The sequence below is a fragment of the Trematomus bernacchii genome, unplaced genomic scaffold (assembly GCF_902827165.1).
Source record: "Trematomus bernacchii unplaced genomic scaffold, fTreBer1.1, whole genome shotgun sequence".
Classification (NCBI taxonomy): Eukaryota; Metazoa; Chordata; class Actinopteri; order Perciformes; family Nototheniidae; genus Trematomus; species Trematomus bernacchii.
Window position 1 is genome coordinate 361536 of NW_022987429.1, and position 25324 is coordinate 386859.

Consider the following 25324-nt stretch of genomic DNA (forward strand, 5'->3'; position numbering starts at 1 on the left):
GTTGTTTCTGCTGTTGCATTATTCTTTAGTGTCATGCTCCAAATAAAACAAATATGTGCAACAGAACGTGACTCCTAGCAAAGCTGCTTTTATACAAACAAATATGTTGTTCATTATAAAACAATAAATAAATAAAACCCTTAAACAAACCCTTATTAAAAGTAGCACATTTTGTGAACATCTTTTTTTATTTTTTAGCACAATCCCATTCAGTCTAAGGTTAAAGTGATTGATTAAACACAGTTGACAAAGATGCTCCTCTATGCTTCCTTGTAAAACCAATTATTAGCTTTCAACCGCCACAGAGTTTGTAAATTGTCTGTAAAGGGGATTTCACAAATCTATTTTCCAGTTATCCATAAAAAGGCATTCAATTAAGAAAGAGAAAACAGCATGAAGAGCCACTGCTGAGAGACACAGGGGATGTCAAGTAGACGGTCCTACACAGACACAGTCATTCACACACTCACAAGTGGGCGATCACAGTCTATAGCCAGTCTCCGTGGAGTTATTATTGTGCTGCTCCAGTATACTGCATTGGTCTGTGTTGTAATTAGTGAGACCCATGGCTCGCATCAAAGGAAATAACAGCAATAAAATATTACCACAGAGAGACAGACTTGCGTTTCAGTGTGTGTGTGTGTGTGTGTGTGTGTGTGTGTGTGTGTGTGTGTGTGTGTGTGTGTGTGTGTGTGTGTTTGTGTGTGTGTGTGTGTGTGTGTGAGAGAGACAATACATGCACATCAATTTCTAATTGCACACATAAACCAACATGGTTTTCAAACTACAACTATTAATAACATGTTATTTGGCAATCATGACATGTTACCTTTCACCTGATTAGTGTGAATGTTAGTGCAAGCATTTCATTGTGTGTGTGTGTGTATGGATGAACTCATGTCTTACCTGTGCACCTGAACTTCTTGCCTTTCACCTGGCTGATGCGCTTGTTAGCCAGCCTCCTGGGATGGCTGCAGCGCGCTCCGCTAGTCTCAATGGGGTTGTCGAACAGGTAGTCTGCCAGCCACTTCAGGTGACAGTCACACATGAAGGGATTCTGGGCCAGATGACTGAGAGAGAAAGGGGATGATGGGTTGGTCAGAGGACAAGGAAATATTAGGACTGTACAGTTACTACAGCGTCTGATCTAAAAATGCAAAACAGTCATGATTAAACTGAAACCAAACACTGTAACATTCGTTATAGATGTGAGACCTTGGTGCAGACAATAATTCCACTTGGAAAAGCCAAGGGGGAAAGTTTTCTATTTCCAAGTAAACCTAGGACAAAACGTTGAAGTATTGTACTCGCAGTTTGATTAACAAGTGATAGGGCTAGGGCTACAACAGAGGCGGCCAGAAGACAATTGGCTAGTTTTGTCCAATTACAGTTAAATCAAAATGTGTATTCTCGAATATATTACGAAGAAAAACAGCAATATATCACGTTAAAGAAGAAGGGACCGGAAGTACTTGCCATTTTATTAGGGAAAGTCTTAAACCAAATAAACGATAAACCAATTACTGAAATACTTGCTGATTAATTTGAATTCTTGCAGTAAGTTTAAGAAAAACTCCTTAAAGCCTTGTTTTACTTACAGAGTCTTGATGGAGCGCAGAGGGGCGAACAGTCCTTTGCTGATGGTTTGCATTTTGTTGTCGTACAGCGACAGCAGGTTGAGGTTCTGCAGGTCTTGGAAGGCGTTGACTCTCAAACAGTTAATTTTGTTGGCATTTAGCAGCCTGAAACACAATCAGGAGACTTTTGTTATTTATCCGTCTTTCTTTTACCTATTCAGCTTCATTATCTCAAACACAAACAAAGATACCCACTGATAATGAGATACTTCATTTTTCCTAGCAGCATCTACTGCAGAGCCACTATTTTCTCCCCTCTCCTCTTCTTGTTATCCTTATTTCTCTCTCCGTCCCTGACCATAGCCACAGTCGTGATAATATTTTCTCTGGCCGTGATAGATAAATCTGAAAATTGCGGTTTTATATATTTTTTGGAGCAAGGGAGGAATATCTACTGTTATATCTTTGTTTTTGATGGGAGACACAGATGGCGAGGGGAAACAGAAAAGAGAAAGGAAAGACATAGTAGAATGGAGTTTGGATGGAGGAAATCATGGAGTGAGAGTGAAGGGACAGGCCAAAATTTAATTTTGAGTGGCACAGATATACAATTAAGTGAAAGCGGCTGGCAGACGAAATGGAGAGAAAGGGAAATGAGAAATGTGATAGAGGGATTAGGTAAATGACAGGAAAGGTTTGCACCTCCACCCTTTCCTACATCTCTCTTTCATTCCTGCACTTCATTAGCTAATAAAGCAGATTTGACGGCTTTTTCCTGTACCTCCACCTCTCTATTTTCCACTTCTTGTCCCAATCACTCTCAAACTTTTTACTCTTTGAACCTCTATTAATTCCTTCCTTGTTTCTTTGTCCCTTACACTCTCTTTCTCTTCTCTTTCTTTGTCTGACAGGTGACTAACTTGGTGCTGGTACATCATCTCAAGTCATCTTAACGAGCGCTTATACTTGCACAACCTGCTTTCTACACACACACACTTATAAAGGCAGATACACACACACACACACGCTGCTCTGCGACATATCCACGCCTCATTAGTCAGCTCACAGGGGGAACTAATTACTTGAAACTGCACCAGTCAAATAAAGCAGCGCAGACAATATAAACAGACCGGTAGCTATACAAAGCAATAAACTCATCTTTGTCACGGAAGGTTGACAAGCTGCTTGATTCCCCAGTGAAAGATAATTAATAATTTAAATTGATGACACTATATAGGAGAATAATAGCTACTTGGAATTCCTGACAAACTGACTGACATTGTTCTTCCATCAGCGGAGAAATATTTAAACATGTTTGCTTCCCTACGCCTGCTGAGCGAGCGCCAGCAGGCAATGTCTTTGTGGGATTGACCAATGATGTGGCAACACATGAATATTAAGTCGTCAATCAGTACTTTATTTATTCATCCATTGAAGCAGCTCAACATGCAGAGAACTGGTTTTGAATGATCCAATTAAGGCATCAAGTGTTTAGGTATAAGCAAACAAAAAGCATTTATGACAAGGTGTGAAGGGAATGCTTTTCCAATGCGGGGATATTAAATGTTAATGATGTCACGACATATAAAAAACACATTTCCTCTCTTTCTGTTTTTCTAATATGTTCTGCACTTTATCAATATCTTTCTTCCTTTTTATCCATGTCTTTATGTCCTTCCTTATCCATTTGTTCATCTGTCCATACCCACCTTCCCCCCTTTCTCTCTGTGTCTGACTATGCACCATGCATCCCAATGATCCACCTAAGCCCGTAAAAGGTGTTTGTGGGTTAGATTCACTCATCCTCATTCTCTTTGCCTCACTTCCCTTTACGACGGAAAAGCCCAGAACATTAGCTGTTTCTGCAGTGGACTGCGGCATTTGCAGGGACCATATGCCACATACAGTACCAAACGTAACACATTTTGACTGCATGCTGAACCTCTGCTGCAGTGTGAGCCTCTGCCCATGAGGACCTATTCACGATTAATAGTTGTTGACACTAATTGTTAGAAGAACTATGGGAGATCACATTATCTTTATTACAGTTCATCAGTTTGGTTCATGTTGATCATTTAGAAAACAGTTTTCTGTATACACACACACAATGCAGGACAGATGGAGCGTTACTGCATGAATAGGGGATCCTACTATAGCTGCCACTGTGCAATTGTGATGATTACCAAGATGGGCTGTTGCTCATAAAATGTCCACTATGCTGTATATTGAAGCACATAAAATTGGCCGTAGCTGTGATCATTGTACAAAGGTAATGTACTGGAGATATGACTCTCTCACGCTGCGCCACCAAATCATCTTAATCAGGAAAATTAAGTACTATTTAGCTTTATGATGCTCCAATTGGTGCTAATTTAATTGCCACTGCAGGTAAATATGGCCTCCTTATTAAGATGATATAAACGTCTGACTCAACCAAAGAGGGCTGGTATTTTTCCATCCTAGTTTTTCATATTCTTGCCCTCAAGGTACTTTTCTTCTTGGCCACAACATTCGGTGGTATACAGTGACTTATGCCACACAGCGGTTATGTTCCTTGCCGATAAATCATCTGCATTGAAGCCCATATGTTTGTAGGCTGTAATTCATTTTACAGGTCACATGTTTATTGGTTGCCACTTAATCAATTACAAAAAAAAAAGTTTATTAACAGAATTTCTGTTACAAATTCTCACCAATACAGTTTCCTCTTAAGTGAAACCTATATTTGAGTGTGATTTTCTTTTATTTACTGAATAATGTGTTTCATTGTTTTCTTGGGGGCACACAAAAACACACATATACACAAACACATAACAAGAGACCACACAGACAGTACTTACAGTAGCTGTAGGGCAGCCAGTCCATCAAACAATCCCTTGGGCAGCTCTGTGATCTTGTTTCCGTACAGCACCCTGCACAGGACAGTCAAAACAACATCATTTAGCTTACAGTGTTTACGAGGCTGTCCGCACACATGGAGACTTATGTGTTCTGAAGGAGGCTGCACGACACATTAAATACTTTGTTGTTTGGACATTATTCCTGCTCTAATCCGCCACTGGAGAGGGGCACTGTTCTGCAACCATACATATTTTAAATACATCAATCTTACAATCTCATTTTGATCATGTTTTGGCCATGATTTAACCAGTAACTCTTACAGTCAGCTTATCCCAATTGAAACCTTGAATCATATTATGCTTTCATATTCATTTCCTACATGTTTAATGCCTGTGTCGAACATAGCATGACAAGCTTATTCAACTCATAGGCAACCAAATCATAAACTTTGAAGATATATTGATTTTACTGGGCTGCTACACTTTAATACAAAAATGGCACCTTCAACCAAGATGCCTTTTAAAATTACTTTCCTTGACCAACCCATCTTTCATACAATTACAGTTGGCTCTCCCAAAGGCGGAGAAGACCCTGAACCTATCTGCTTGGAATGGAAACAACGTAGTTCTCACCAAGTTGAAAGATATGTTAGGAAAGAGGACTGAAGGAATATTAAAAATAATAACAAAAAACAAAGACCTTGGTCAGATTATAAAATCACAGTAATTTAGTACAACCTCTTGTTTTACTAAATACACAGTTGAATCATTCTTCAGATGTGATCGTGGAAAACTGAAAGTATGTCTGAGATGTGCTTCCCATTGCAGTTGTAATCATTTAATTCACTTGAGCAATTTTATACTTTGCTAAATCACGCCTTAGCTGGCCTGCAGTGATATTCCTGTTCAACTGACTCTGCTGTGTGTGTGTGTGTGTGTATGTGTGTCTGTGTGTTCAGTCTTAAAATCCAGCGTTCACCTTGTCTAACCCTTCTTGTCTGTCCGTCTCATTTTCATGCTCCAGATTGGTTCAAATTAAACTGTCCTTCATGTTCTTATCATATTCAACCTCAGACACACATACACACACACACACACACACAAATCGACTGATTGCAGGCACGTACACAATTACACAGATGACAAAATGCAAAGACCCACATGTAGCACACACGCACACTCTTTAGCATTGTGGTCTGGTTGTCAACCTCGACAACATTTTATTTGCGTAATGTCTGGAAATGCAATTACCTCCCTGTCTGGGTATTTGGTCATAGCAAGCACGTGTGTCATACTTACAGTGAGATGAGGGAGCGGAGGCCAGTGAAAGCATCTGCGGCAACATCAGAAATCTGGTTCTTACTCAAGTCACTGGGGGGAGAAGACAGAGAGAGAAAGAGCGTGTACATTAATGGGGCTCATTCTGTGTGAATGTCCTAGAACTGTCTGACAAATGATCATGAGAGAATACATCAGCAGAGGTCAAGGCAAGGGGACATGAGTACAAAAATGTAGAAGGTCTGAATATGTAAAGTAAATGAAAAAAAGAGAGGGAGTGAGAGTGAAGTGACATGAGAGAGACAGAAACTGGCAGCAGTGGCATGTTAAGTGCAGTTCATGTCATTCACCTCACTGCTGTAAGATATATTATTTAACACTTCTGTGGAGGTTAAAACTCTATCTGTGCATCTGTGTGCGTGTGTGTGTGTGTGTGTGTGTGTGTGTGTGTGTGTGTGTGTGTGTGTGTGTGTGTGTGTGTGTGTGTGGGTGTGTGTGTGTGTGTGTGTGTGTGGTGTGTGTGTGTGTGGTGGATAACCTTAAAACCTGCAGATCTGACATTTTCAGCCATTTGCACGATAAGGAAATGTTTCACTAGTGAGTTTATGTGTGGGTGTGGAATTTGTAATGAAGCTAGAAGAGTTGAACAGTGTGTTTGTGTCCGGGGGGATACATAACTTATCTGGTGAAAATGTGAAGTTTCTGACTTTTTAGATTTTTTGGTTAAAAAAAAAAAGATAACATTTGTATTTGTATTATTATATATTTTCATGAAAATGTTTTAAACTGCTCGAATAAAGATTCAGAATGCTGTCAACAAACAAGAATATGGTCTAATTAAAAAAAAATGTATGCAAGCCTTGTTCATAGAAATAATGTCTTACTTAAACAGGAAAAGGTTCATTATCATATTAACATCTGACAACGCAGTAGATTGGCTTAAAAAAGGTTTATGGTGGATTACTGTACTTAACCTTGGAGTGCCCCAAGGCTCTACAGTGGGTCTGCTTTATTTTCTGCTCGCATAAATGCTTTAGGAGTGGACATAATGAAACCTATACTCATTGATATTCAGATGGTGCAGTTGTTGTAGTTTACATCATATGGACTTTACTGGTTGAGTAAGATAATAAAACAATGCAATCATTGGTGGAGTCAGTATAAGAAGATTGCTGCTACGGTGTTAATGTGAGTCGTGTTCATGCATATACATGTAGGTGCATGATTGTAGGCTTGTCAAATTGTGTTCATCTGTGCACATTGTGTGTGTGTATTTGAGAGTTTGTGCACAGTTTTATCAAGACTTACATCCTCTTGAGCTTCTTGTACGCTGAAAAGGCTCCTGCTGGGACACTTTTAATCAAGTTCTGCTCCAAGCGACTGAGAGAGAAATAGGAAAAAAAAAAAGGTGTTAGATTAACAATCCCTCAGAATTAATTAGACACACACATTATCCCTAAACCACACAAAGAGAACATTTGAATACAACTTCAACATGAGATGACAAGATTATACAATTAATTTTCAGTTATTTCATTATTTTATTTCACCAAGGACAGATAAGTCATTGGTTATCATGAAGTCCTGCTTGCCCCACAACCTCAGTCAAGCACAAGCAGAAACAGTTCAAGAGGTGGCTGTTCCAATCAAAATCTACACAATATTCCCACAGGTTGGTTATTGCTTTGCAGCAGGGAGCAGTCAAGGTCACTGTAATGTGGAGATGATTTTTGCAGTTCAGCAGGAATTAACTTAGATGGGACCAACATGAGAATCAGAGCATCCAAAACCTGGACTTCGGACAACAATTGCTCAAGACTAGCCAACTAGTCACAAAGCAATTTCTTTCGCAATTACTGTCGGTTGCTTTCTGTTTTTGTGATTGTCTAGGTAACACATTGCCCTTGAGTAATACTGTGGACATCTACAGTTAATATAACGTTAATATATTGTATATAAAAGTGTCTCACTGCTCTTAAAACTAGGGGTGGATTATGGGTTAAATTCAGAGTTTACTTAAAATCTTTACTTTTTTCCATTTCATGGGGTCTGGAGGAAAATCTGAAAAGGGAAGAAGTGAGAAGAGAAATCCTAGAAGGGAGTGGGAAATTAGGACAACAAAGGAGAAATCAGAGGAGTGGAAACGTGTAGACAACAGGGGAAAGGAGAGGAAAAAATCAAGAGGAACGGAGGAGGATGCGGTGAGGTCCCAAGGCCGGCCCCAGGGTCAGCTGTCAAGATGATAAATGGGAACTAAACCACCCTCTTCCTTCTCTACTCCCTCGTCAGACCCAACTCGTCGGGCTCTGGACCTCAAGTGTTCTCATCGAGCGATCTATCAGCTAGCGAGCGAGTCGAGAGAGCGAGGCGAGGCGAGCGAGCGAGAGAGCGCAGCCAGCGAGCGAGCGAGCGAGCGAGCTAGGCGGCGAGCAGAGCGGATAGAGCAGCCAGCGAGCGAGACAGCCAAAACGAAAACGAATAACGAGCGAGCGAGCGAGCGAGCGATCGAGCGAGCGAGCGAGCAGCGAGCGAGGCGAGCAAACGAGGAGCGAGCGAGTCGAGCGAGCGAGCGAGCGAGCGAGGAAGAGCGAGCGAGCGAGCGGGCGACAGCGAAGAGCGAGCGAGCGAACGAGCGAGCGAGCGAGCGAGCGAGCGAGCGAGCGAGCGAGCGAGCGAGCGAGCGAGCGAGCGAGCGAGGAGCGAGAGAGCGAGCGAGCGAGCGAAAACGAGCGAGCGAGCGAGCGAGCGAGCGCGAGCGAGCGAGCGAGCGAGCGAGCGAGCGAGCAGCGAGAGAGCGAGCGAGCGAACGAACGAGCGAGCGAGGTGAGCGAGCGAGCGAGCGAGCGAGCGAGCGAGCGAGCGAGCGAGCGAGCGAGGCGAGCGAGCGAGCAAAACGAGCGAGCGAGCTAGAGCGAGCGATGAGAGCGAGCGATCGATCAGCGAGATAGCTGAGCGAGCGAACGAGCGAGCGATCGAGCGATCGATCGATCTATCGAGGCGCGATCTATGCTATCTATCTATCTATCTATCTATCTATCTATCTATCATCTATATATCTATCTATCTAACTAACTATCTATCTATCTGACCACATTTACCAGGAATAAATGCATTGTAATTGAATTCATAGCAGAAACCTTTCAAATGAATCACAACATGCTCCTGGCTTTTGAATGCAACACAACCCTTACAGGTAAATGTTTCTTGGCCGTGTCCCTTAACACATTTCCCCACTTCACGCCCCTGGCAAGCAACAAAACCTTATTTCTTCTGAGGGGTCAAAATAAATCAAAGAAGTACTGACATTGCCGGAGACAATCAACACACACAACAAGTCAATTATATCTGGGGGCTTTAAAACAAGGTTGAGCCAAAGACACTTAGAGGCTCAATATCAAAGGATGTATTCAGGGGAAGACATTTAGAGAGGCAATATAAACAATCTATAAGGTGAGGTGGTGATTCAACTGCAACTAGAAATGGAGATGGGTTTGGCAGGTGAGCATGAAACACACACACACACACACACACACACACACACACACACACACACACACACGCGCACACACACACACACACACACACACACACACACACACACACACACACACACACACACACACACACACACACACACACACACACACACACACACACACACACACACACACACACACACACACACACACACACGCCTTGAGACCAACCTGTTTTGTTAAATTGCTCTATGAATGTTTTTGACTTAAAGAGACAGATTAGAACACAAAGACTTGGAAGTGCACAGTTGTATGCTGCACACGCACGCACCCACCCACCCACCCACCCACCCACCCACACACACACACACACACACACACACAACACACACACACACACACACACACACACACACACACACACACACACACACACACACACACACACACACACACACACACACACACACACACACACACACACACACACACACACACACACACACACACACACACTGATTTGACAGTGATCCTTGCCACCATCATGCAGAAAGATGACTTTGTCCCCTTTGGAGGACTGACAACACATCATCTTATTATTCTATATTGTTTCTGGCTGCAGCAACTACATTTATTAAAATTGATCAAATGCTAATTCTATGCGTGTGTGTACATAAGTGTCTGTGCCGAGGTGATTGAATCAGACAAGTTGTGCAGCCACTGACTCAATCTCACAGCATGTGTGTGTGTGTTTGACCGTCTCAGAAAACGTGTGTGTTAGTATAATTTGTGCCCAAGTACGTACATTGTTTGCACATACAAAACGGGTGTGTCTGCATACACGTGTGCATGCACACTGGTGTGTATGTGAGTGTGAATATATTACTTATGCTTGGGAGGTATAGATGTATTGGCGTAGCGTTGCGGGGGAGAATTGCTCCCTTACTCAGAGAGCAATCAAGCAGCTGTCCTCTGTACAAACAAACAGGGTACAACGATCAATACGGATATCAAACACGTCCCACTGTGGGGTGTGTGTGTGTTTAAATGTGTGTAAGAGTCTCAAAGGAGGAGGGAGGGAGGAAGGGGAGGTGAGTGTATGAGTGTTTAAAAGAAAGGGTTCTGCTGCAGTCTCAAACAAGATGCCATTGAAAAAAGCACAGTTAGCAAACTGTGTGTGTATGTGTGAATGGATATAGTATCTTACGTTTTTATTCAAATGCTGGCTTACACATTCCCTTATATCTATTTTTAATCTTATGAATAATTCAGAACTTCTCCCTCAGTAGACTAGAATCTCATCACATTTTTTACACATACAAATTCATGTTCAATTAATGAAAACAAGGACATACATTGCTAATCACCACATGATTTTGTGGCACCAAAAGCACAAAATGTTCAGGCAGAGATTTCGCTATGGGCCCATCATAGCTATGTGGCCAGAATACAGTTTTAAATGGGTTATGACAAAGTAAATATATTGACTGGATATCCAAAACTGTGAAAATAGTGTAGGGATATTGAGAAGCATACATTTAAAGAGGGCATAATCCATGATATGCAAAATATGCTTTGCAAATTAGTCAACGTAGACACACGTAGCATGTAAGAAGTCAAATAAAGCACTCTTACATCTCCACGATGCCCTCTGGGAGGTTGGCTGGTATTTCAGTGAGGCCTTTACGTCGACAGTCCACTATGTTGTTGTTACAGCTGCAGCTGGCTGGACACACCGCCACCTGGGGAACACAAGTCCTCAGCTCTGTCTGTGCTGGACCTGTAGGAAGCAATGTACAGATGAAATGAAACAGATTTGCTTTCATTTGTTTGAAAAGCACTTTTCTTAGTCTACTCCTGAATATAAGAAAGAGAATAGGACGTTACTCCTTGCCTGCAGCTACATTTACTTTACTACCAGTGCTAACAATTATCCAATCAAATATTAGCTTCTGTTTTATTCTTTATGATGTTTTGTATCTTCTTATGCAAGTGTATTTCAATGAGACAAGCCTCAGGGTGGAGTTTTAGTGTCCCATATTGGTCTTCATGTTGTATCAGAAGCATTTGCATAGTGCCAGGAATACTTGTTTAGGAATTAAGCCATCTATTGGCATTAAACCTATAAACTAAATTTGAGTACTAAACATCATCAAGCGTAAACAAAATAATAGCTGAAAACATAGATTGAAGATTAGGAACAGAAGGAGCGAGACAGGAATATGAAATAGAATACAGGAGAATAAATCAAGTAAGGAGAGGAATGAAAAATGTAGGGATGGAAGTAAGAAAGAATAAAAGAAAGACAGGGTGTTATTGACTCCGAGGGTAAGAGACAGAAATGAAAAAAGAGCCAAAAGAGGAGGTCTGCCATGGAGCGTGTACTCAGAAAAAAAGAAGGCTAACGGCTAATAAAGAGAGCACAGCCTGACAGTCTATTAGAAAAGAGAGCTGAATCAGAGGCCTATAAACAGTGTCTATACTATCTCCAGCTGATAACACTGTTGCTCTTATACTGGCCTTTTAGCTGATTACACGCTCTACAGTACATGGTGTAATTATTTCTGTGCTATAAACTCAATGCTGAGCTGTCTGTACATGATAACAATGCCGCCTGTAATAAAGACCGTTATGTTTAATACATCCCCTGTGTTGTTGAACTCCCAACAACATTAAATCCAAAAGGGAACTTGCATTTAAATCCAATCTGTATATCATATAAATACATTGGTGTTTCTGAATAGTTCCAGGTAAAAAATAACTTTAGAGGCTCGATTATACTGAACAAGTATTATAGTTCCTGTGCCAAAAGATGCAAAAGCAATGGAGCAAAGATCAATTTTTCTTTAAAGTTATTTTCCTGGATTTTGTTCTTAAGGTGTTGGATACAAAAAAAAAGGAGGCTTCTTTTAATATCACCTTGAGTTAAGAAAGAGTCACATCATCACTTGCATGCCAAAGCAAGCACTAACTGCAGTGAGTCCTTCACTCTTCACCTGTTATATTTCAATAGAATATTATGTTTAGAGTATGTGTGTTGATGCTGGCTTACCATTGCAGAGAAAATCCTTCTTCTGCACATCTGGGACGTTGAGGCCCCTCATGTGGGCGGGGGCCATGCATTGGGTGAAGGGAGCCAAGCCCCGCCTGGCTCTGAGCCAATCAGAGAGCCAGGACAGGTGGCAGTCGCAGTGGAGATTGTTGGAGTGCAGACGCCTGAGAGAGATGGAGAAAGACATGTGTGTGAGTGAAATGAAGAAGAAGAACATATCCTAAAATGTGCATTTCAAAAAGTGTCTAGATTATCTCAGTAAAAGCAAATGTATTGTATCAGTTGGCACTGATTTGGTGGTGACACACACACACAAACTGACACACACAGAGTAATATCCCCAAGTCTCATTTCCCGAAGGTCTGTGACAATATGACTCCCTTTAAAGGGAGGACACATAAGGCTGAATCACAATCTATTCAGAAAGACAGATAAAAAGAGAGAGGGGCACAAAGTTGGGAAAGAATGGAGTAAAGGAAAGATGTAGACATGAAGAGAGCGGAAACAAATATCAAGTAAAAAGGACAAAAATAAAATAAAAAGAGAAAAATAATAACAAAAGGAGAAATATGAGAAAAATAATATTATTTATAGTTTATTCTCATTATTGTTTGTATGTCCCTGTTGCTAGGGACAATCCACAGAACATGGAAAAACTACCACTAACATTAGGATTATTTATTTGGCAAAAAGTGCCACCCCAAAATAAATAAATAAATTATCCTAAGAAATTAGCACACTTTTTCTGAACTGAAAAAAGCCAATCTATCTGCAGTGCTATTTTTCACACTTACGGATGTAACTGAGCATATGATTTTTTTTCGTAGATGATCCTGTCATGCATTCTGCTAAACTGCATTAGACTTTGCTCATACAGTATGAAAGTGCAACAGTGCGAGTAGATTAAATGATAAAGAAGATCCTCTCATCTGAATCATTTAAGATCCCGATGAGGACCCCAATTGCCAATTTATACTTCAAGTAACATCTCACTAATAGCCTTTTCAAACTGCACTTGTGGCATTAATTAAATGGTACAACTCAATATAGAGCTCATCAGGTGATGTTTCGCAGAGCTGAACTCAGGCTGCACTGACTGGATTTGACACCTTAAAAAAATAGGAGGAGAGAAAGAGCCATGAGGAGAAGCAGGGCGGATGAACAGCAGAATGTCTTGTCAGCGTATTATATGCCAGCCGGGATATCTAGCCTTTCAGAAGACAGGCCTCCCTTTGTAATAAAGCAGAGGACAAATCCTGTTATGGAGCAGAGATGGGCTCATTGATGCTAGCAGCGGGGGCAGTGGGTTTTAATCCCGCTCTCCCATTATAAATCCAGTTTATAGTCAAACCCCCGCATGGAGATAGCCACGTCCCAGCCCACCCCCGGCTCAGCCTTAATTACTGACAAGTAGGATTAAAACACAGGGGAGAATTGGAAGAGGCAGGAGGTATGGATAAAGTGCTTTTGTGTGTGTGTGTGTGTGTGTGTGTGTGTGTGTGTGTGTGTGTGTGTGTGTGTGTGTGTGTGTGTGTGTGTGTGTGTGTGTGTGTGTGTGTGTGTGTGTGTGTGTGTGTGAACTGCATTTGAGTGTAGCTGTAAGTCAGTGATAGCGTTAGTTTGGCTTATTGGTTGCGGGTGACTAAGGGTACGTGGTGTTTCTGTGAATGTGTGTGTGTGTTTGCTTGTGTGTTAGTATTCTTAGTATTTGCCTTGGAGGGTTAATAGGCAAAGTTACTAGATCAACACTGTACAGTGAGTCACACAAACACACACACACGGATAGAAGCTGTGGGATTTCAAATCTTTTCATTGGTTTCATTCTGAATAAGAGACACCCAGCGGAGCTCTAATGTATTTATTGTTATAGAATAGATTGATACTTCGGAAAGGCTGAGAAAAAAGTGAAATAAAGACATATGGATACAGTAAATGAATAAATAGAGAGAGAAAGAGAGAAAAAAGCATCAAATGAACTGAACAAATTTAAAATCAGCAGTGTCAAGAAATCCCAAACATAATGTGGCTAGGGAGGCAATGCAGAAGTTTCCAAAAAGAACACACACACACATTTCTCAAAATCCGCCGCCAATCAGATCAGGGACACCTCTGAACGTCTGATTGAATGAGTCGTTTTTATAAAAGCAGAAAATTCAATACTGAGATCTGAGTCCAGCAAAAAATAAAAGATACACCATTTAATTCAGAAGAGGAAGCAACAAGAGGAGGAGAAGGAGGAGGGTCATGACAAAGGTTAGTGTAGCAGAACGCACAAAGAGGAGGAGGGTGAACTGAGAGATGATCACTGAGCTTAAAGGAGGTGGGGAAGAGGAGAAGAGGAGAGAGGGGCACACAAGAGGACAGGAGGGACAGAGGGAAATGGGTAGAAGTGAAAGAAGAAGCAACGATGTTAGGAGAAAGGAGAACACAAAGGTGCCATGATGACGGACAACCGAGAAGTCCTGATAGGAGAGGACGAAAAAATAAGATGAAGGGTGGAGTAAATGTGGAAGTTGTGAAAAATAGGGATGAACAATATGGCCAGAAATGTGAGGTTTGATGCAAACATAGAGAGAGAAAATGGGAAGAGACAGTCCCTCAGTTTTGACAGAAAACAGATAAGGGCTTTGATTAAAAGATTTGGGTGACTCTGTTCTCAATCTGCTGCCACTGCGTCGCTGCTGCCTGAATCCAATTTAAAAAGCTGATTTCCAGCCATAGTGCCACTAGAGTTGCGGGAAATATAGAAACCATGCTATGTGATGGGCTGTTGAAGCATGCTGCTGTTTAAAAGTTGAACAGAGCAAATGGTCGTGAAAGATAAATTGATTTCTGCTTGTATTTAGAAATCCCCATTTCTGAATGTTAAGTAGGGTTGAGTGACCACACAAGGGCCTCGTAAAAATGGGATTTGGGGAGGAAATCCCTTTCAATGCATGCTGGTTTGGCAGAATTCTACCCCAGTGTGGCCAGCAGGAATGCAACTCAATGGTCTAGCTCTGAGACAGTCCCACGGGATTATGGGTAGTCCGCCTAGAGATGTCGTGCCATCACCTTGGCAACTGTAAAATCTCAAGTAAATACAGCAAAAAAAAAGACATGTATATACACAGATCAAACTCCCCTTCTGATCAATCAGAAAGTAAATTCGCCTGGCATTCATGATGGATAACGACTGTGTGTGTGTGTGTGTGTGTGTGTGTGTGTGTGTGTGTGTGTGTGTGTGTGTGTGTGTGTGTGTGTGTGTGTGTGTGTGTGTGTGTGTGTGATCACATCAGTAACATTAGTGTAGGAGGTTTCTTCGAATGAATCAAAGCAGATTGATCTATCGAGCCTGAACAAGGCTTTCTTGTGGTATTAATGAGGCTACAATCACTCAAGTGTGTGAGCATATTTGTCGCTCTATCCAACTCTGTGTGTGTCTTTATGGGTGTGTGAGTGCGTAATGACCACATGATTATTCACAGTCATGAAACAATAGATGAAGTGGTCTCTTATTATGGACATGAGACAACGACTGGTGCCTCGTTGTTTGTGTTTGAGGCATAGTTTTGTGTTCGCAGTGCAAGTATCTTCGTTTGAATGAAAGTAGAAATTAATGTACCTCTGTGCATGTGTTAATATATACAATTGTGTGTGTGAGCATCTGTAGTATATTTTAGAAGTTGTGTGTGTGTGTGTGTATGTGTGTGTTTGTGTATACTCACAGAGTCCGCAGCTTGGGCATGTGGTTGAAGCTGGACAGGGGGATGAGGGTGATGTTGTTGTTGTTGAGAGTGCTGGACGGAGAAACAGAGAGAGGGAAAAGGGGGGAGAAAAGAGAAAAACAGACTGTTAGAAAAATAAAAACTCAGTGCCACTTTTCGGTTCTGCGGTTTAAACTCTGACGCAAGTTCAATTAAATTCTATCCAGAATACAGGTTTGAGTTCCCGTCACCTTTTCCCTGACCTCTCAAATATCCAAGTTTGGGGATTTTTGTGCTTGAGAGTAAAACTTGTATAACTATGTTTATAAAAAACATTGTCTAGGTGGTTTCCCCAAAGGGATCACAAAATGAATTTGGAGGGATTCTGAGGTGGCTGATAGAAAAGAAAAGACTCAACAATATATTCAGCTACAAAAGACCATGTTGACTCAGGGTTTTCAATAATATTATCTTGTGTTATACTGGATAGTTTTATCCATTCTAGTAGTGGAAAATTACACAAATTAAACAGTTTGAGAAAGTAAAACTATCCATAGGACAATAATACCATATATTAAACCCAAAACAATTTGTAGTCTTTATTTGTTTGCCAGTGTTCAAATTAACTCATGTGGATGTCGTAAAGTATTTAGTTTAGTAATTTGGTTTAATCGAAAAGCATTTAGAAATGCCTGAAAACATTTTTTTGTTTTAATGAATGTTTCCTGAAAAACAGTTGTTGCTTATCCGAAGTTGGTTATGTTGAATTTTTCATGAGGGCTGAGGATAAAGGGGATTTGCAAACCAAATAAAATACATGATTTTTTATTCTCGGTTATATAAATAAATTTGACTTCATCTGAATTGAAATCATAAAAACATTGATGGTACTATTCCAAACATCATCAAAACTGCAACACACTGCATCTGCAAATTCTGACCTTCTGTTCAGGGTGCCGCTATCGTGCCAAGTCATCACATAGAGTTTTAACTCGTAATTTATTGATGCACGAACACACAAACACACACGAAAACACACACACACACACACACACACACACACACACACACACACACACACACACACACACACACACCCACACACAAACACCCGTGATGCTTCTTCCATCTCTAACTCATAAGCGGGTCACTGCTGTCTCTGACTATTAGCTCTCTCATAAACTACACTCTGTCTCATATGTAGTATCGACCTAAAGTGGAATGAAAAACAAGGTTGACTGTCATTACAAGCAAACCATACACACACACACAAGCAATCCCACTCTGTGTGTTGGAGAAATTCTACACCTATCGATTCTCTGTGATTTTCATGTGCAGAAATGGAGACAGAAATGAGAGCATAGGGAAAAAAATGCAGAAAAGACTATTCCATCAAAACAATCCACAGGGGGGATCATATTGCATTGACAGACTCGTACAGGCTGGTAAGGCTGCATATGCAAAACACTCGAGGGGGGGGCGACATATTGGATCACAAGCAAGTCCCTTATGACTGAAGCAGTGCACACAAAAAATACAATACGACAAAACACGAGGCTCGATAAAGACATACAACTTACATTATGGGGTAAACAGAGGAAATACTTATGTTGTTATAACAATATTTTGCTTTGTGTTCTGATTGTTACCATTATACCTTAGATCTTAGCCCAGTTTTATTTAAATCAAGGTCCTTTTCAGAATTTGCTTTAGGAATGAAAAATAAATCTAAAACATTGGGAGAAAATGCTAAAAAAAGTATTCATCTTGTGCCAGATGTGCCAATAAACAATGCATAAAAATAAATACACTGGATGTTAATGGTATTCCTTAAAACTGTTTTCAGACGGATCTTTGTATTATTAGTTTTGTTTATATTTCCATATTGATTTGGGCATAAATACACAATACACAGCAACAAATAATGACCTCTCATTATAACTTGTGTTGCTGTCAAAATGGCATAAGGTCAGATTTCTACAGGGAAAAGTCAACATTGAAAACATTGTGAGAGATCCTTGTTACATTCAAATCCAGGGATTTCTTAAATGTATACTACGGTATTATTTTTCTGGTGGTTTTTGGGAGCCAACATCAACACAAGCCAGTGCAACGCTGTGCTTTGTTTTTGCCCAAGTTTCATGGATCATTAATTTTTCTGGATAGAAAATAGGGTTAGTTTACTTTACGTACCACCCGAAACCTTGTGTGTTCAAAGAGTCGTTGTTTCAGGACGAATGAAGACTGAGCGCTCATTTCTTATAACTGAAACCCATTCATTTTTCACTTTGACAATGTGTTTTTAATGCTTTCAGACAAGGACGAGGTTGTCTTTCTCTCTGAAAAATGGTCCAAATTCAAGACGAAAGGATTTGTTTTTTTACAGCATCTGCAAAATGTTTGTGCCTAAACACACAGTGTGACCACGGTGAGGTTTTGGATTTCGCCGAAAAAATCAAGGATGGTTTGTTTTACGCACTGTCGTCACAACTGTTCAAAAACGGCTCATTACCGGGGGTTTGGTGTGTTTTTACTAACACCCACTCAGCCTTAAAATAGTCTGTTTCTGCTTCACTCTGTTGATGTTACTACTTCTCTTTCGCTTTAATTCTCTCTCTCTTCCGATTCACTTTCTACAGTACATTCCCCTCTCTGCCAGTAAAGCCTCAGTGGCCTTGGTACACGGATAAAGTTTCACACACACACACACACACACACACACACACACACACACACACACACACACACACACACACACACACACACACACACACACACACACACACACACACACACACACACACACACACACACACACACACACACATTAGGAGTGCTGCTATGGTCAGCCCTGTCAGAGGTGATTCCACCCAGTATATATAATTTAATTGTGAAATAACAATAATTTCCCTGTGCAATTTCCCTGTCAGTTATTCTCCCACTCACTCTGTTTGACCCCCGTACACATCTCTCTGCCTTAATAAAGTAGCGACTGGACTGACTTAAGCCAAGATAAACACTAAAAACATCATTTAGAAGTCCGCAACTATGTTTTATATGGTGGTCGTTTTTTTCCCAGCTTATTTGACACAGCCTCTGGCCATGACTGCACTCTTAAAACAAATCTTAGATGCTATTGGATTTGAAGTGATGTAAAAAAAATATGTGCATTTTGGCAAAGGGGGAATTGTTGCAGGAAGTTCACCGTTTATTAAAAGCGAAAGCATCTTAACAAACTTCTTGAAAGAGCCACAGTTTGCTTTCTTTTTGTTAAATTGCTAAACTTGACTAAAGTGTACTTTTGCCTTAAAAAATTAATTATGTTTGCATTTAAAATCTGACAGAAATGTCATTCAATGATGTGATACGAACTGGCACTAAGTAGTTTAAACTACAGAAAGATGGCTTGAATACTGCACACTTGGATGTTCTACAGTCAAGTCTTTCACAGTGGTTTTACAGTGTAAAGTATCTGATCAGTCTGATGGGGACTTTCCACTGCAGCCCACCTTCTGCCTGTCTAAACGTTATAATCCTGCAGCCTTAACAGATCCCAACACATACTGCACGTCCACCACAAATTCACACGGTGAAAACTGGGTTATTGGCTATGCAGCTGCAGCTTACAAATGTGTTTAGCATTCTGTGTTCCCAAGTGACGTTATGCTTTGAGAGAAAAGTGTTTATTGTCTTCAATGCTTTATATTGTTGCTACATATTCTGAAGTTGTGGGAAGCCACATAGTTACAGATACATGATTTAAACGCTAAATAAGATTGTCAAAGACACTCAGATATCTGATATGCATCCTTATGAGTATTGAGGCAATCTAATAAACAATCATCAGTCAATATCTCTGAAAGTGTCTGTTTCTTACAATATTCTTCAAAGAGCTTGCATTTATTATCAGTTATTTTAAGGTGGTCAATGTATTTTTTACTATGATATGGTTAGATTTGAATACAGATTTAGCCACAAAGCTCACATTTACATTTCACTTGAGGCTGGCTGCCCTGCAGATTAATTATTTGAGAAAAGCCCTGAGGAACAAAAACAAAAAACACATTTTGTTTTTGCAGTCACAGTAAAAAAGAGCCCAAAGCCTACTCCAACACTGTTTGCGACATACAATGTTTCTATTACAAAATGCTTATTCAGCTCTATTTCTTATTTTTAAATTTGAGAAAGGCTGCAGTGACCGCTGCAGTGCTATTGCAGGACAGATCCATGATCCCTGAATATGTGTGTGTGTGGGTCAACATGACCAAATGTGTGTGTGTGTTAAGTGTGTATTCTTGAGTCAGCATGTACAGTGCTTGCGTGTGTCTGCATGCGTGCTTTTTTACGCTGCAGTGGTCTCACTGTTGCAGTAAATGGGCCTCTGCAGTCAGTGATGGAGGAGACTCTTTAGAAGCAACCCACCAGGGAGATGCTATCGCTTTTGTTTGTACGTGCTTGTGTTTTTGCATGCTTGTGTTTGTGTCACTTGTGTGTGTGTGTGTTTTAGATGGAGGGTGAGGGATGTTATCGTATGTGTCTTTGCCGCAGCCTACACACTAAGGTCAAAGCCTTACTCGTCAATATTTCCTCCCTCATACAAAAAAACACACACGTACACAAGATTAACGGGCTATTTGCAGAGGTCCAAACATCTTCAGCTCTACTTTTAAGATTCTAGATACGAAGCCAGGCATGAAAGATACCTTAAATAATAAATACATTCTTAAAAACTGCTTTGACTTTGAACTATTTGGGAAAAATACAGAAATCAATACCGAATCACATGCAATTGTACCTGTTAAATGTGTTAGATGAAATATATGTTTATTGTATATTGTCATGTCCAATCTGTCCCACATGCCAGATAATATTGGGAATTTATGCAGACATATTTGAAGGCATTTTATATACAATGTGGCTACTGTAGTGACCATGTGTATTTATGTTTTCCTGGTTGCTCTTGAGTTCTGTTCAATTGTATCTATTTAAGTCTGGCTCCACACAGTCTGAGCTTTTATTCTGTGTGTGTATGTGTGCGCGTAATAAAGTTAATTGTCTATTAGTCTGTATTATGCTCAATCAGCCTTAACAGACACAGATCGATACACTGACTGAATGTCTGAATTACTACCGCCACTAAAACCCAACACAACAATGTAACTTTATGACTGTGATTACAACCAATATTGACTTCACGTTCAATACGATTATTCTCTCTTGTTATCACTAACATTAGTTAAGGTCTTGTGAAAAAGGAGTAAAGGGACAGCTCTGATTTCTGAATTACCAAACACGATGTAAAACGCATCATACAATGTAGCAGTATCGAATAGTAATTTTAGTGTTCAGTACTTTTATTAGAGATAACATTTCTGATTATACACACACCGCAGAAGTGTTTGTGCAACAGTGTATCAGACAGTTCAGGATAAATGTGAAAGGGTAGAAGTTATTCTGCCGTTGGGCATGAGTTTTAATACTTAAAACTTAATTCACAGAATACTAAAAAACTGCTTTCTTCATTGCTTCAAGTGTAATAAAACACCATTATTTATTAAAATGTTCTGCAATCATCTTGGAATATTTGAATTATACTATTTCCAAGACCTGATGCCTCATTTCAGATAGACCTCCTGGGTAAAAGCCTTCTGGTGCATTTGGCCCTACTCTAAAATCTCCGATCAATACTCCATTGTGGGAATGAGAGCACAGGCTGAGAGCACAACAAAGCAATTTTATGACCCTACTTACAACTGCATTGTTGTTACGATTGATCAGACTGCCTCTAATAATTGCAAACATTATATAGAAATCAAAGACAAGGATTCCAGACAAACACAATGTTTCTATCATGGTCTTTTTAGAGGAATACCATACTGCTTCTGTGATTAATTGTCTCAGATCCACCCAGGAGCTTCTCTGCAAGAAACTCTTGCACACCAACACCAGTTCCTCTAACATCTGTACATGTGTGAGGCGTCGTCATTGATTTCAGTGACTCATCGTCAGGAAGGCAAGGTTAGGCAATTACTTACCTGATTGGTTAGACAAATGACAGCTGTCCAGAGAAAAAGGATTAAGTCCTGGTTGCATCAGCATTCAAAATAGTAACAATTTTCTGCTAAATCAATTAATGTTTTAACACTGCTCACCACTTTGAGTGGATTTGCCTCCTGGGGCTTTCAAAATGTGTGTCTTCTTTTGTGTAAAGCTTATCTTAGGTAAACTTAAGGCATGTTTTTGTTCAAACGAAAATGTCAGGTGAAAAAATGAAAGTGCCATTTAAAAAGTTACTACTGCACAGAGTCGGACGAGTCATTTGATACAGCCGTCTATATGGTCTGTACCGTAAATATAAAGCTACAGCGAGCAGTTAGCTTAGCTTAGCACAAAGACTGAAAGGGGGGCATGGCACAGTTTCTTCCTGAATTGTTTTTGAACAAGTGCCCTGGCACATAAATCCCCATAAAACTAAAGAGGTTTAAACAAACGAGAAACAACGTGCTTTGAGAGGTGATAGTGCAGGATGTTGCTCCTGTGGGCAGACTTATGGTTTCCAGTTTTCTCATCAATTAAACATATATTATTACTCTTTTGTCGTTCATCCCAACACCAATTTTCTTTTCTTGAAACAACACATTGTACCCTGTTTTACTGCAGTTGTTTTTTGCCTTGGGTTCCAACAAGAATTTATTTTTCTTGGAGAGCTTTTCCCACACAGACACTGAAAAGGGGCCGACTATCGAAAGGCCTAAAAGACCCTTTACGAGAAGTGTGAAGAGCCCTCAGCATCTTCCCGGAGGCCTCATTACAGCTTCAGCAGAGGAGGCAAAAGGGAAACGCACGGACACTTCACTCCTTCAATGACTCATTTGTTTAACCCCTTCATACGCACCATTTACCCGCTCAGTGTGGAGAAAGAGAGCCTCGCAAAATGTGCCACTCTTTCAGTCGAATAGGTCACATGATCATTTAACCTCTTCACTCTTTCTACTAACTCCTTCACCATGAGAGAGGGACGGGGGAGGGAAGATATCTGTCTATAGGCAGCTCTTAAGATAAATATGTAGGTGTCTGTTGTGTGTGAGGCGGCTGGATGTCTGTTTTCTTTCTCAATGACGAATCCTAATGTTTCTTTATACGCAGGTGTGTGTCAGTTGGGTTGTGTAGGTGAGTGTGTTTATATGCGTGGTGATGTGCTTTGTTCATCACTGTGTGTAAGCCAGCACATTCAATGGCCAAGGACAAACAAGGATATACCTTTGTAAATGAAATGAGTCTTATAAGTGTATAACAAATGTATATGTTTGTGGGTGCACATGGAAACAGAAAAAGATTGCGATATGTGTACAGTACAAATGCTTTTTCCTTGCTTTCAGTGTCTCTTTTGATCAGGAGCTTGTAAATTGAAGTGATTTTTGACACCGTTGACTTTAACATGGATCTCTAAAGCGCCATGAGGTCTGCAAACAGGCTTTAAGTGCCTTTAGGTATAGGAGTTAAGGGCTTTTTGTGGTTGAATTGTCTCATATTTGAACTTTCCCACGGGGTTTAATGCATGCTTTACTGCTTCGCCCTGGCAGCCTGGTGTTAAATTGTGTATGTGTGAGTGTGTTTTTTTTGTGTGTGTATGTCCATTTGTGTATTTGTGCTGTTGCATACATGTGTGTGTGTGTGTATGTGAGTGTGTGAGCGAGCTAGTTTAATGAACTCTTGAGTGTTTGCACAACCAAAGTCGCGCAATTTACTCCTCTCATCTCTGAGAAAATTGACATTTTCTAAGTGTTGCCGTTGGAAACCACCCTGGGAAAGCTCAACCATTTACAGCCCTAACCAAAAAAAAAGGCACTTGGGGGTTGATATAATTAGTAGTTTAGGTATTTTCACACCAAATCTTGCAACAGTCTAAACTCAGAAATGTTCATATTTTTTACCAAGTTAATATACAAATAAACATAACAGAAACCATGACATTTTAAAATCTGTTTCCACTGGAGATATCGCGGCTCAAATGTAAGAAAAAAAAGGTTTCTGTATTGGCGTTTCAATACCTGATGAATGGATGTTTATATTATTCCTCACTGAGACCAGTAGGTGCTGAGCGCTGCAAGCTTTTCAGATTGCCTGATGGACAAAGAAGGGAACTCTAACCAATAATGTGCCAAGATCTTGGCAAAGAGTTGTGACAAATTAAAATAACATGAGGGTATATTTGCTAAAATCAAGGCTTTTGGAAGTGGGGTCTCAATTATAGCTTGGATTGGGCTAAAGTTACAAAAGCTGCCCCTCAAACCGCAATCTGATGATGTTGATTTTAATCTAATTAAGTGACACTGAGAAAACAAGGATACAGGATGATTATCACTGGACAAATCCATGTGGTTTGGCAAATACGCTGTGTGTGTGTGTGTGTGTGTGTGTGTGTGTGTGTGTGTGTGTGTGTGTGTGTGTGTGTGTGTGTGTGTGTGTGTGTGTGTGTGTGTGTGTGTGTGTGTGTGTGTGTGTGTGTGTGTGTGTGTGTGTGTGTGTGTGTGTGTGTGTGTGTGTGTTGAAGGAGACAATGCCAGGCTCTTGCTTACAGATATTTCACAATATGTCAGCCTTGTATTCTGATGTAAAACAAATGCTTTGAGGGTTTTCAAAATGAAATTCTGCAAGCAAGACATGGAGAAGCAAGGGAGACGGCAGAGAAAAGAGGGAGAGACTAATAAGAGACTAATAATATGGGAAGGGGGAGAACAGGCGGAAAGAGAGATGCAAATGATCATACCATTACACCTTAAACGGGAACAAATTAGATTGCAGATTGCCTCCCTTTCCCGTTTTTGCTCCCTTATCATCTTTTTCGCAATTGTCTTCAACTCTGCTTGATTTCCACCTTAAATCGCCTCGCTTCGCCTCCTCCTCCTCGCCTCCTCGCCCTCATCACCATTTCTCCTCCTCTTTCCTGTCCTGCCACCCAGTGGGATGTGATTTATTGTGAGTGGGTCAGACTGCTGGCACCGAGCTCTTCTGATATCTGACGCTCTTCCCACCTCTGCAGAAAGCGTTGTTATAATCCCCCTCCTCTGTGTGAATCTGCTGCAGACTGAATGTGGTATATGTGTCTAGGTTTGTTAACAACCCCTCCCCTGTAGCATAGGCACACTTTTGAAGATATTCCCCCAGTTTGTTTTATGTTTTCATTACAGAGTGTTTAACATGACACTCTATATACACATAAGAATATATGAAGATGGACAGAAAGTGAAGATATAGGTGTAGCATTTGTATATCTGGGCTGCCATTGTCTCTTTAAATTAAACATTTATTAGGAGAAAGCTATTATTTGATTACCCTTTCTCTGTGTCTATTTCCAAACCAACAAACTGGAAAAGGCTTTCTGGAACTAACATCATTATTTCAATGGAAACAA

General features: G+C 40.5%; 1 protein-coding gene across 1 annotated transcript in view; it reads right to left on the reverse strand.

Moving 5' to 3' along the window:
• Positions 1–25324, reverse strand: part of slit3 (slit homolog 3 (Drosophila)) — a 228127-nt gene that overhangs the window by 52057 nt on the left and 150746 nt on the right. The window contains 8 exon segments of the mRNA XM_034141508.1: positions 907–1070; positions 1599–1742; positions 4418–4489; positions 5717–5788; positions 7004–7075; positions 10807–10951; positions 12224–12387; positions 15931–16002. Of these exon segments, the coding sequence (XP_033997399.1) occupies positions 907–1070; positions 1599–1742; positions 4418–4489; positions 5717–5788; positions 7004–7075; positions 10807–10951; positions 12224–12387; positions 15931–16002 (905 nt within the window).